This window comes from Notothenia rossii (assembly GCF_949606895.1).
Source record: "Notothenia rossii genome assembly, chromosome: 7".
Taxonomy (NCBI): domain Eukaryota; kingdom Metazoa; phylum Chordata; class Actinopteri; order Perciformes; family Nototheniidae; genus Notothenia; species Notothenia rossii.
In genome coordinates, this window is record NC_136905.1 from 79,693,063 (window position 1) to 79,706,934 (window position 13,872).

General features: G+C 41.2%; 2 protein-coding genes across 4 annotated transcripts in view; one reads left to right on the plus strand and one right to left on the minus strand.

Moving 5' to 3' along the window:
* The window catches only part of pld1a (phospholipase D1a), a 47,247-nt gene extending 39,199 nt beyond the window's left edge, over positions 1–8,048 (minus strand). For 2 of the 3 annotated variants that reach the window (XM_079691434.1, XM_079691436.1), the window contains exon 1: positions 6,243–6,402. The gene's annotated coding sequence lies outside the window, so the exon portion shown is untranslated. Of the gene's footprint in view, positions 1–6,242; positions 6,403–7,931 lie in introns of those variants that run through there. The other variant, XM_079691435.1, reaches the window with a different exon arrangement.
* Positions 8,049–10,524: 2,476 nt separating this feature from the next.
* Positions 10,525–13,200, plus strand: ghsra (growth hormone secretagogue receptor a). Its single transcript, XM_079640749.1, has 2 exons — positions 10,525–12,342; positions 12,529–13,200. Exons 1-2 carry the CDS (start codon positions 11,511–11,513, stop codon positions 12,840–12,842), a joined length of 1,146 nt encoding a protein of 381 aa, XP_079496875.1. The 5' UTR covers positions 10,525–11,510; the 3' UTR covers positions 12,843–13,200.
* The last annotated feature ends 672 nt before the right edge of the window (positions 13,201–13,872 follow it).

A 13,872-nucleotide genomic window follows, 5' to 3' on the forward strand; every position in this document is an offset into this window, starting at 1 on the left:
CCTTGGGAACAAAGACAGGTCACTCCGGCAGAACAACATTCCCTATCAAATGCTAGGTTTTTGTTTTCCAAAATAAAGTCAGGAAGTTGTGTGTCTTGCACAGAGGTGGGAATTAGTGGAGTACAAATACTTCGTTACTGTACTTAAGTACATGTTTCTGGTGTCAGCACTTTACTCCACTACTTCTTATTCTGCCGACTTTTTATATTTTACTTCTTACATTTTGAACCCAAACACCTGTACTTTCTACTTCTTACATGTTGAACCCAAATACCTGTACTTTCTACTTCTTACATGTTGAACCCAAATACCTGTACTTTCTACTTCTGACATTTTCCAAACAGGCTGGTTCCTTTAGTTTGAATGTGTGTTTGGTGGCGTGATCATTATTATTTAGAGTCATTGCGTGCCTATTGATTTGAACACGATCCGTGTATCCATCACTTCCTGGTCTTCTCTAAAGAAGAGGGACCAATGAAAACGTTGTCATGTTGCCGTTGTTCAGCATGGAAACATTCATTAGCTAACAATGACATTATTGTTCTATTAATATAAAGGGAGGTCAGGTACTCTTTAAAACAGCTGGTAGTTATGGGTAATTTTTACTGAAGTACATTTCAAAGCCCATACTTCTTTACTTTTACTTGAGCAAAGAAGATTTTTCAGTGCTTTTACCAGAGTATTTTTAAACATGAGTATCTGTTCTTCTACTTGAGTAAAGGATGTGTGTGCTTTTGCTATCTCTGGTCTAGCAGCCAAAAGTCAGATTGACTCCCAAACTGTTGTGAACCGTGTGGGAAGGCCATTGGTTCTCATGTAAAATGATCACACATACTACACACTTGTCTTTTGTGTTGCCATTACATTACTTGTGTACTCTTACACAAAAGCAGGCAGCATGATGGGGATGTGTCAGTAATCTGATCCTGTCTAAAGGGTGGGAACTCGCCATGCTGGGGCTACTGCTGGGAGTGAAGATGTGAACTTTACATGATACCAAACCAAATGTTGAACAGGGAAACAGTAGCATTTTTCTCCCCCACAGCCAAGGCATAAGAATTTTTACAATTCTAATACAAACACAAAAATATCCTCTGCTACTTTAGGGCATCTTGTTAGTAGAAGGTTCTTGTGGCGAGCATTTACAGATTAACTTCTCATTTAGGAGGAATTCAGACACCCCACTATCACTCGATGCATATTAAGCGTATTTGAGCATTAGGAAAAGCGCTATACAAAACCTGTGTATTATTAGGGATGTCCCGATCACCTTTTTTTGCTAAATCACAATTTGCCGATACCGATTTTCCCGATCCGATCTTTATGCAATGCATTAAGAGAAAAAAAAGAAAAAAAGCATTCCAGTTGTCCCTTAAGGTTATTTTTTTATTTAAATTGGATATTCTATCCAACATGGATATAGGTTCTTTCTTTCACAGCAGTATTGGATCAGTTCAGTTGTGCAGCATTGGATCAAAACTAAATAAAGCTTATCAGTACTCGTTAGCTTACTGCTACAATTAGACACTGCGCCCTGCCCACTCTGTTGCCAGATTTGAGAGAAATAAGCAACCAGGTCTATGAAAACAAGCCCCAAAGAAGCAACACATACATGATGTTGTGTAATTTGAAACCAAAACTAAGGCCTGAGGATGACTTTAAGACTTGAACATGGTCATTTTTGTTTCGTAACATTGAATACAAAATGTTCAAAAAGAATAAAAAAAAAAAAAATCCCGATCCCCGATTTTTTTCTCCCGATTCCGATCTTTTGAAAATCACGTGATCGGCTCCGATCCCCGATCACGTGATCGGATCGGGACATCTCTATGTATTATTATTATTATTATCATCAAATTTTTCCCTCACTGTTTAAGGAGAAATAGTATAAACTGTCTTTTCAGTGCTTGTGTACACATACTGTACATGTGGGTTGCCTATTAAACCCACAAACTGTCAGATTTTGTCGGCAGCCCATCTGAGTATCTCCTACCAAGGCTTGAAAAGCATCTTTGCAAAAGTGTCTTATTATTCTGGCAAGCCAATAGTACAGAGTGGGCTTTTTCGGGATGGAGCTTTAAGAGACAGGTACTAAGATTAAGCGTTTCAGAAGGAGAGGGAATTCAGATATTCAGACAGATCGTAGGAGAAAAATGATGGATACCATATAAGCATGGAAGAATGTTCCAGCAGAAACCCAAAAATACAAGTATGAAGCCGAAAAGAGAATAATAATGTCATATTTCAAGTTATTATCAAGATTTATTTTGATTAAAATGGTATATTTGGCAGAACATTTAGAAAATGTAGCCTTGTACCCCCTCCCACCTCCCCCCTCTATCTCACCTTTCCACCCTGTCCCGGGACTTTAACACCCCACACACACACAAAAATCCAGCACTGGTCACTTTTACGCTGCTATGGACATTTTTGCACTCTCATTTCCACTATGTATGTACATAATCTTTTTTTATATATATATATATCCTGCTTACTTGAAGTAAACGGTTATTTTGTGTTTTTTTGTAATTATTGAGTGTTCTTGCATTTTAATGTGTGTTTTTTTTATACTTCGGGACTGTGGGAAACAGTATTTCGATCTTTCTGTGTGTGCAAACATATTTTGAGATTGACAATAAAGTTGACTTTTGACTTTTGATAATACATCTTTCATTAGTAATTATGAATGTATGGTGCAAGTGAGATATTAGCAGAGCAAAGAGACACTGCAAAGAAAAAGTAGAGTCTGACTTCAGAGGCTCTGATGCCAGAAACATGAGGGCGGGACTAAGGACAATGACTGACTGTTGAGGAACCTGCGATTTAAGTTTTCATACATTACATAAGTACACCCTAGTTTTGTAAATGTTATGACAATAAACATTTGAATCTTGAAACGTTCTCATTCCCTTTGGCCAAAAAATGACAGTGTACCTTTTTAAGGGGAAAAATATAAATCTGTGGCTCAAGGGAAGGACTCCAGAAAAGTGACTGCATTTCATCAATAAACCACTTTTTAAGCTAAATGTTTCGGTTATTGGTTCGTAACTACACTTTATTTACTCAAAGCCGGACATCTTAATCAGTGATCCTTATTGCTTTATAGAGTGCCACAGTGACGCGTCCTAAAACCCGGAAGTAAGTTAGCATTTTACCACTTCCGGTTCCTTCGACAAAAACCAATTCATTTCTCCGTAGGATTTTGGAAAATAGATCGAAATAAGGTCTGCGGTTGACACAAATTGAAGAGCCAGATCACATTTTGTTCAGCCGGATAATATCCACATGTCTACCCTACTTTTATAATTTTCGAATCATAAATCTAATCAATAGATTTATGCTTTTTGTCGAAGAAACCGGAAGAAGTTTACTTCCGGGTTTTAGGACGCGTCAATGTGGCACTCTATTATTACATCAGTATGAGTGTAATGATTGTATTTGTCATAGCTGCTTCTTTCAATCCATACAGTGTCACAAATTAGCTCTACATTTTAAACAGCAGCCTACTTGTGTCCCACTACACTAGGTTTGCTTGTCAGAAAAGTCTCAAATTATTAGAGAGAACACTGGAGGCGGGATGAGCATCTACAGTATGTCAATATCAGCGAAGGTGCACTAACTGATTACCCATCAGTGTTCAGACAAATAGATAACTTATGAGATGCATCATCTATTCCAGGATGTGTGATAACACAGCTTTGACATTTACAAGGTACTCTGTTGAAAGATTTAAATCATTGTAAACATGCCATACATACACGGAGACGCCATCTTTGAATAGTATATTACCACTCACACACATACAATAAAGGTCCCATAAAGTTAGCATTCACAGAACATGTGGTGCCAAGCTCCTCGTGGCGCAGATGGTACAAACAGAGAGAAAAGGAAAAGATGGAGGGAGGGGAGGAAGGAACCAATAAAAGAGGTCTGTGACACCTCTCTCTGTCTGCCCACACTAAAGCTGCCCATTATCTAATCCTTCACACCATGGATGGGGGGACAGGGATGGTCAGACAGGCAGAGAAAGCAAGACATACAGTAGATGCCAGAAAAAGACAGGCCCCAAACGTCATCGTCGCCAGAGTTGTGTTCTGCGGCGGGAAAACAAGGCATCATTGTACTGAAGGGGTGATGGAACTGCTCTCTCTCTCTCTGTCCGCCAAGCCTGACTCAGAGCCACCAGGGCGGCCAAGTCAGAGCCGGGAAATGCCTAAACTACTACTTATGTACTAACCAATAAAGTGAGTCTAACTCAACATGAATACAATAACAGGACGGAAGACATTCAGGTTCTTACCTAAATTACAATCTCCACTGTTATCTGACCGTAAAGATCGTTTGGAGTTTTATATTCTCAGCTGTTGACATAGCAACTTCGATTTCTGCCTTACCACCAAAACAATGAAATTGGAATTGGTGACTCAAACAGCCATACATTAATATTACGTTTTAAAACAGCTACTTGTCTTTCTAGAAACAATGAGCAGTTAATCCACAGTCCTGGAACTACTTTCTAACGATAAATAGTCCCCATTATAACTGGAAACAAGTGTCTACTGTTGATTATCACTCGTAATGGAAATGTTACTGGAACTGTGTCACTGTTGCACATATTCTTTGCTCATGCTAGCATAACAATCTAAATTTAAGTTATCTACATCACATTGCATGAAGCAACTAATGATAAGTGGGAAACAGCGTTTTTTGGATTTGGGTGAACTAACTTTAACATTTAAAATAAAACACTTTAAACTGATTGTCCATGGACCTAAACATGGGAGAGTTCAAAACGATATTAAGGAGTGTACATATGGGCCAGACATAGAGATACAAAAGCAAGAAGATATTAATGATGGTCTGAGCGCCAACTGACATAGTGATATCTTTCACCATATAAATAAATCACCTCTATTTCGGCATCTCATGAACCTCCTGTGTCTTCTGCTTTGTTTTAAGCAACAAATCAATGCCGTCACTAAAGCTTTACCTAAAGATATATTTGAGAAAGTATGAACAATTCCCTTTCAGTAGCTATGAAAGGACTTATTGGAAGCTGCAGAAACAAGGTCTGCTGAACACATAATGTTTAAATCATCCAGAAGGTATCCTTTTTGAGACAGTGGTGGGGAAACTCAGAACAGAGTTTGTTGGTTTTGACAGAGGTTCACCATATAGCAGGGGCATGAGACAGAAGTCCACATCTGGAATGAATTCACCACAATAAAACTGCATGCCAGGCTAAAAATAATGCAAATCCTTGCAGAGAAGAAGTAGCACATTGCAAAAAGATAAAACTTGTGTTACACAACTTCTTGAAAGAGCAATAGGTGGTTGAGGACTAAAATTCCCACTGCCCACATTAATGATTGATATGACAACTCAGCAGGGTAAAATCCCATGGAAAGGCTCGATAGAGTTAAACACACATCACGTGCACACACTTAAAAACTGAGAGAGAAATAACAGTAAGAGCAGTGTGTGTGTGTGTGTGTGTGTGTGTGTGTGTGTGTGTGTGTGTGTGTGTGTGTGTGTGTGTGTGTGTGTGTGTGTGTGTGTGTGTGTGTGTGTGTGTGTGTGTGTGTGTGTGAGTGTGTGTGTGTGTGTGTGTGTGTGTTGGCTGCACAACGGTAAGGTATTTAGGTCATGCTCCTGCCTGTGCAAAAGGAAGACTGCTGAATGTCAGAGGTCAGCATCATGTGTATTCAGTTGCAAAGACAACAGAAGAAGAGAGAGGAGAAGGGAGGGTCTGGGAGGAGAGGCAGCGTAGAAAGAAAAGCTAAATATCTCCAGTCCTACCATGACATTCCAGCTGGAGCAACTAACTTCAACAAAAGGGTGTGAGGTGAGGGGCAGAAGGACTACACACACCTGTGCATTCTTAAACAGCAGGTAACACACTTCTTGTTGCAGAATTTCTGAATAGAAAGTTAACACCCTCGACTGAATGACCAAGAAACTCATCTCCACACACATCTGTCCAACATAACCAGATACAAGGATTAACAGTATACATATTTGCTAATGCAGATAAAGATGAAGGACTGCCCTCATCACCTTGATGCACACTTACATGCGCAGGAAGAATAAAGGCACACTTGCAGATACTGTAAATTCTTCTCCATGATCCCACTGACAGACCAGACCCAAGCAGTGTCACAGAGACACTATATATCTCCGACGACAGCCCATGGTCGAAAATAGAACCGTCAGACAAAAACTGAGAGGGAGACATTACCAACCTGCTCTTTCTGTGGACATGCAGCCCACATGGTGCCTTGTCTGGTCAATCCTTTTTCTGAATGGACGTCAATACTAAGACACTCTCTCTGAAGAAGAGCAGATACCGATGAACACACAGCTAGTCCTGAGCTCCTTCCCCTCTGTAACTCAGGCAGAGCGGCTGAGATAAACTAACATTGAACTCGCTCTAACTCCTCAGGAAGGGAGGGTTCTGTGAAACTAGTCTAGACCAATCACAGACGCGGGTTCTTCCCACATACTTCTCTCATTGGTTGTAAACAAGTTCTGGAGTTTTAGTGAAGTAGGAGGAGACCTCTGGGTTGAAAATAATGACACTGCCCCCCCTGCCTATTATCTCATAATTTCACACACTTACTTTCACACTCTCCCTGTATGTTATCATTTGGCCATTGTTTGTTTATCTGGCTTTTTTCTGTCCTCCATAACATTTGTATGTCTGCATGCATGTATGATGAGCCTTTTATTGTTGATCTGCACACCAAGCAATACAACGATTTAACACTTATCTTATTTTATGATAAGGTTGTAAAATAAAACATAACAAATATGATATGGCCTTATTTTTATAAGCCCATATAGCCTACGCATTTATTTTAATTGGACAATAACAACAAACAACAACGGCAAAACTTAGATGAAGTTGTGTGTACCCATATTAATGAATATTTCAGCTGAATGCGCTTTGATCTAATGAAATATACACTCATATCACACTTGTAGTAAAACACCATTCATTAGTCTTGCAGCCAATCACAAACACTCATGGACATTCACAGGTTCAAGCAGGAACATTAAATCTCTTCCTCCATCTTGTGGTGGAAGAGGTGTACTGCACCCTCCAAAGACCAAACAGTTACAGCTGCCAAATGGTGTGTTCTTCCCTCTCTATCGTTCTTCCCTATGACAGACAGGAAGGGACTTTACCCTGGACAATACTAACACACCCTGGAAGCAGAGTTCAGACAACATGACACCAAAAACACTCTCAATACTTTACCAGACACAATCCAGAAGCACATACATGGAACCACAGAGAAATAGGACTGACACGACACCATACCAAATGTAATGGTGGTACAGAAAATACAGTTTACAGCCATAAAAAGACCGAGCAGAAAAAGCTCTCCTGATAAATACATCTGTGACATTTCTGTGGAAATACAAAATGTTGCTGTTATAACCTCCTGTTGTCCCAGAAAGTGTCCAATTTTGCAATTTCGTCTAAGTAAGTAATACATTAACTCGAGCTTGTTTGACTATCGTCCTCATTATTAATACCCCTGTTGTTGTGAGCAGAGTATCATTGAAACGTTTTGGTTATTGGTTCATAATTACACTTCATTAAGTCAAATCCAGACGTCTTAATCAGTGATCCTCATTGCCTAATTATTACATCAGTATGGGTGTGATGATTATATTTGTCATAGCTGCTCCTTTCAATCCAAAAAGAGTCACAGATTAACTCTACATGTGTGCCTATTTTAAATGGCAGCCGATACTCCTACTGTTTTCCCACTAGGTTTGCCAATAGTTAGTTGCATAACACAGGTGTCAAAGGTTCATGTTTCTCCTGAACATCAAATAGACACATGCCAAATACACACTCGCTCACACACATTACAGTCAGGTGGCACATTACATGTTGTATGACCCCCGTAGATACATACCAGATGTGATGAAAAGGTCTCACAGAAGCTTTGACGAGTGTCCCGCTTGTCGTTTTTTTTTTTCCACTATTAGGATCGCCGGTTCTCTCTTTCTCTATTTATCTGTTTGTCTTTCTCTCTCTCCCTCTCTGACACACCCACATCATTATTCAGAGGTCATAAGCATAATGGTATCTGCCCATAAACACAGCGCAAAGGGCAATAGATAACAATATTTTAAGCATGAATGAGGATCACTTCAGTACAAATATATGGCTTGACTGTAATTTAAAAGATATTAACACCTACCTGTAGATTGAAATGGTTTGTTTTCTTCACTTGTAAGGACTCCAGCAAGTGGTTAATTCAGCCATTAAGAAATAACAGTAACAAGGTTTATGAATCTTACAGTGTTATACCCACAGTTTTATTGGCTTTGTTACGATAGCAGGATTTCAAACAATGATAATGGCCAACATCCAACCAAGCCAAAACGTATATCAATTACATTTCCGGTTGAGTTAAGACTTAAATCAGACATCTTATCATACCATACAATGACTGCTTTCTAGCTGGTTTGAGAGACTTGGAGAAATAGCCATGGCTGAATAATTGACCCACTTTTACCTGGTTCCTGTTATTTATATTTATAATTAAGTTGTTTTATACCATACCAAAAAGTTCAATCAAAATGGAGGAGAAACGTCACATTTTGTAAGAGGTAACTTTAAAGTATCAGTATCTGCTGCCTGTCTCTGACTAGTACAATTGACATTTAATGAGATTAACCTTATATCTCATATTTAAATACATTTACTCAAAGATTAAGAACATAATAAGAAACAAGATGTTGACTTTTTGTTAGAGATATAGTAATTTAATGGGACAATATTCATTTACTTTCTACAAGCACTTAGTGTATCTGAATGTATTTTTTAAAGATTTTAATAATGTCATCAACAATGATTATTAATCAGAATAAAAAATACATGAACATCCAGTTTAAACCCTATGTTATGAAGTTTGGCAGAGAGCCTTTAGACAAACCTATAAAAGTACTATTTCTGTTAGTGTGCTGCCTTTGGCAAATCAGCCAAATATCTTGTTAGATATTGGAGGGTGATGTTTATATTCTGGTGGTAGTTTAGTAAGTTACTAACTCTTCTTTGACCTTATCATACATTATGCAATTGTTTGTGGCTGAAATATTACTAAACTCCATACTGTGAATATATAGCAGTTTGTCTGAATAAAACTGTATTCAATGTTCTTTGCAAATAGATAGAGCTATACAGCACAGCAGGCAGGATTTGATATCGTCATGGTTTCTGTTCTCCTACCACAAAGGGCACATTTATTTTGGATTTTCATTGGGGTGAAAAAAACCTGTACTTTCTAAGCTTTACCCCAAAGGGCTCTTTAACCCTCCTCTTGTCTTCGGGTCAAATCTGACCGATTTACTACTTTCATCAATCATAACTTTTTTGTTTTACATTCGATTGCATTAAGGCTTTGTGATATCCTTCAAAGTAGACATTTGAACACATCAAATTACTGATCAACACTTTCATTGCATTTTGGATGATTTAGTCAACTTTGTAACACCCATGGTGTTCCCGGTCAAAAAGGACTGCCGTGAAGAAAAGGAATTAGTAACCATCCGGATCAGATAAAACACACACACAAATGCACACACACACACACACACACACACACACACACACACACACACACACGCGCACACACACACACACACACACACACACACACACACACACACACACACACACACACACACACGACACACACACACACATAATCTAGATGTGTTACACCCCTTTTATGTGCCCAATCCCCATGTGAATCACACCTGGCACACACACACACACACACACACACACACACACACACACACACACACACACACACACACACACACACACACACACACACACACACACACACACACAGAACAATTTGACACATTTCCCGCTCTTATGTGCCCATCCCCCCACATGGATCACACCTGGCACACGCAATACATGTTCAATGTCTGTTCTTTGTATATTTACTGCAGTTTTTCATGTATACCAGTAGTCTGATACAATATTTACAGTTTGAAAAAGGGTGTTAAATGAAATTTGGTGATGATTAATGGTTTTTGTCTTAATGTAATAGCAGTTAAAACAGGACCGGTCAAATTTGACCTCGGGGGGGGGGGGGACGAAGACAATAGGAGGGTTAAAAAGAAAACATAATCATAATATACAAATCAATTTTAGAAGCGAAAGCCAGATAGAGTCTTATAATTTTTATGATGATGACTAAATTTCTCTCTTTGGGGAAAGTGTATTTTTCACTAGCCACCTTGAAGGATCAGCTGTGAAGCCCCACTTTTAGACCAGGTGGTCATTGGATGTCATTCTAATAAAAAAGACTCACATTTGGGAGAGTTTTCTGAAAAGTGTCTCCTCCTGTTTCCCTAGATGCTCTCTGGAAGGAAGGTGTTAAACAGATTGTCTGGTGCTGGTGAGCATTAACCCCTTGTCATCCCTGCCCTAAAGTACCTGCAGGTGGCGTTGCAGCACTGGGCTCAATGCGGACTTCCACATCACCCTCACTTGGGCAGCACCACTTCACCTGTATGTTTTGCTCACTAGGAATCTAGACTCACACACTGGATAAGCAGTATACATAGAGGAGCAGATTTGAAAAGCCAGAGGGAATTTCTTTGCCTTTTAAACTTAACTCTACTTTGATAATTTCAACTTCAATTTGCATGATTATGTTGACAAGGCGTCGTTCATTCTTTGTTATTGTGACTACAAAACTCTATCCGCTCCGTGATACAGTATTTGTTTTCTCCGTGGTTGTTGTTTATCCGTTTGTGTTTGAGCTCCGGTGCCCTTTTCATGGACAGATGTTCAAAGCTGCTGCTGCCGCATCATGAGGACCTGCCTCTGACTCACCGTCACATGCTGCCGGGTGCAAGACATCCACAGATTCACCGTTTTGTTTTTGTCTGACAAAAAAGGACACACTGCTGGTGATGGGAACTCTGTGGGACTGCAAACAGGATTCTCATGTTTCATTTTTCCTAATGCGCTCAGCTGCTGTGGTCACTGAAGGAAAGGACACAGGAGATAACTTGTTGTTCTTTTTTAGATAATAGATGTTAGGGCTGAAGTTTTACGACTGCAGCTGTTTAGAATACACCTCCGTATGAATTGTGGTTGGTGATGTGTAGTTTACACACTTTTACAATTAGTTTTGCACCTGCCTCTCTGCTCCAGACATTGTAGTTGTGGATCATTCATATCATAGCCTCATGTTTGTTGCAGACTCTGGACAGGACTATCTGCTCCCTGGATGATCTCTGAAGTTCTTTGTCCGCTAAGTATTGTGAGCCAAACCTCTTTTCAACGTGCGCAAGGATCTTGATTTGTACGCATGGCTGCCAACCTTTGACATTAACTTACGCAGCGCAAATGTTGATGATGGGATTAAAGGGCAGCACCAAGGGTTGTGAGGAGTCCCAGACCCGGGGTGCCTGCAGCAGTCAGGGCCAGACGCGGCCCCGTAAATAACCGCGCTGACAGCATGCCCTCTTGGCCGAATCTCTCGGAGTTCCTCTCCCATAACTGCTGCTGGGAGGAGACCATCAACGCAACAGGAACCGCTGAGCAGCCTCCTCTCAATTATTACTCTATTCCCTTGCTCACGGGCATCACCATCGCCTGCACGCTCCTGTTTCTGGTCGGGGTGACAGGGAATGTCATGACAATGTTGGTGGTCAGTAAGTACCGGGATATGCGCACCACCACCAACCTGTACCTGTGTAGCATGGCCTTGTCAGACCTTCTCATCTTCCTCTGCATGCCACTGGACCTCTACCGTATGTGGAGGTATAGGCCCTGGCGCTTTGGGGCCGCACTCTGCAAGCTCTTTCAGTTTGTCTCGGAGTCATGCACTTACTCCACCATCCTGAGCATCACTGCTCTGTCAGTGGAGCGCTACCTGGCGATCTGCTTCCCACTGCGCGCAAAGGCACTGGTTACCAAGAGGCGGGTTCGTGCCCTAATTTTTATTCTCTGGACAGTGTCTGTAATGAGCGCAGGGCCCGTATTTGTCATGGTGGGAGTGGAGCGTGACAGCATGTCACCACATTTTAGCCCTGAAATGAATGAGACTGGCTACTTCCTGGAGCCCGGGGACACACGGGAGTGTAAGATCACGCACTTCGCAGTGGAGTCAGGCCTGATGGGGGCCATGGTGTGGCTGAGCTCTGTTTTCTTCTTCATGCCGGTCTTCTGTCTCACAGTGCTCTACAGCCTCATTGGTCGTCGGCTGTGGCAGAGACATAGAGAGACAACCATCAGCTCCCGTGTGGCTGTAAGAGACAAAAGCAACAGGCAGACCATCAAGATGCTGGGTAAGTTCGGAGAGCGCGCAAATTACGCACAGGTGTAGCTTGGTATACAAGATGAAAAAACTAGATTTTTAGCTTGGTTGCAACTGTTGATAAAGTCATAATTTTGTATTAGTTATCTCTCTCTCTCTCTCTCTCTCTCTCTCTCTCTCTCTGTCTCTCGTTACTTCTCATCCTCCCCTCCCACAGTTGTGGTGGTGCTTGCCTTTGTCCTCTGCTGGTTGCCGTTCCATGTGGGCCGGTACCTGCAGTTTCGCTCCCTTGACGCACCGTCCCCGCTGCTGTCTGTGGTGTCCGAGTACTGCAGCCTGGTGTCCGTGGTTCTCTTCTACCTGAGCGCCGCCATCAACCCCATCCTCTACAACACCATGTCCTGGAAGTACCGGTGCGCAGCGGCACGTCTCTTCGGCCTGACAGACAGCCAGCCGCCCCGAAGCCGAACAGCCAGCACCCTGAAGGGAGACGGCTTGAACGGCTGGACGGAATCCACAGTCAGCTTCTAAACGCCTTGATATAATTAGAAACACTGTCAGTCATGCGTTAAAAACATTGACTTAAAGCCATTATTCCTGTCAACAACAAAAAAACTGCTCTGTACATGAGCGAGGCAATTGTTTGACTGGGACATAAAGAAACAGAGGATGAGAAAAGTGGTAATCACCAAAAAGCTGCATGCCTCTATCCACTTTGTAAACCTGCATTAATATAATTTCAATTTCTGTTTGTTGGATCGTTTCAGCAAGTGCCCTGAAGTATTCATCAACACACTCAGCAGCATTTCATAAGCTCGACTGGTGGAGTGCAAAATACACACCAGCCAAAACTGCTTTTATGGATCCAAATGTGAACATAGGTGCGTTCTTGCCCGTCTACACTCGCATAAATAAATATAATAGACGTCTACAATTGCCTTATTGTATTCATACTCTGGATGACAAAGAAAGCACTGTAGAACTTGTGGCACTGCTCTGTACTCCTTCAGAAGGGCAGAAGTGCACTGTGTGTGTGTGTGTGTGTGTGTGTGTGTGTGTGTGTGTGTGTGTGTGTGTGTGTGTGTGTGTGTGTGTGTGTGTGTGTGTGTGTGTGTGTGTGTGTGTGTGTGTGTGTGTGTGTGTGTGTGTGTGTGTGCGCGCGTGAGCTCGCAGGAGCATAAGAGAGACAGAGAGAAGTATTTCAAAGTGTGTATTGTATGCCAGGTGTCATGTTTTGAAAGGGTTTTTTCTGTGATGTCAGTGTGTGAATATGTACAAATACTGTTATTGATGTTTTGACACACTGAACGCCCTGTATCTTGGAAATTCAAGTCCATGCTTTGTTGATGCTGCCAAAGAGGGCCAATCGAGAGTGGAGTCTGGTTCATTGGAGCCACACTGCAGGTCAATTTTAGGGTTGTTAGATAATATACACAATGCAAACATTTTCAAGACATTGTTACGTCACAACATTTTATACTCATTCAAGCTGCAGGCTCTGGCCTATTTTGAGAAATCATCAGAAAAAAGGACAATTTACATCAGGGTTTAAGCAGTTATC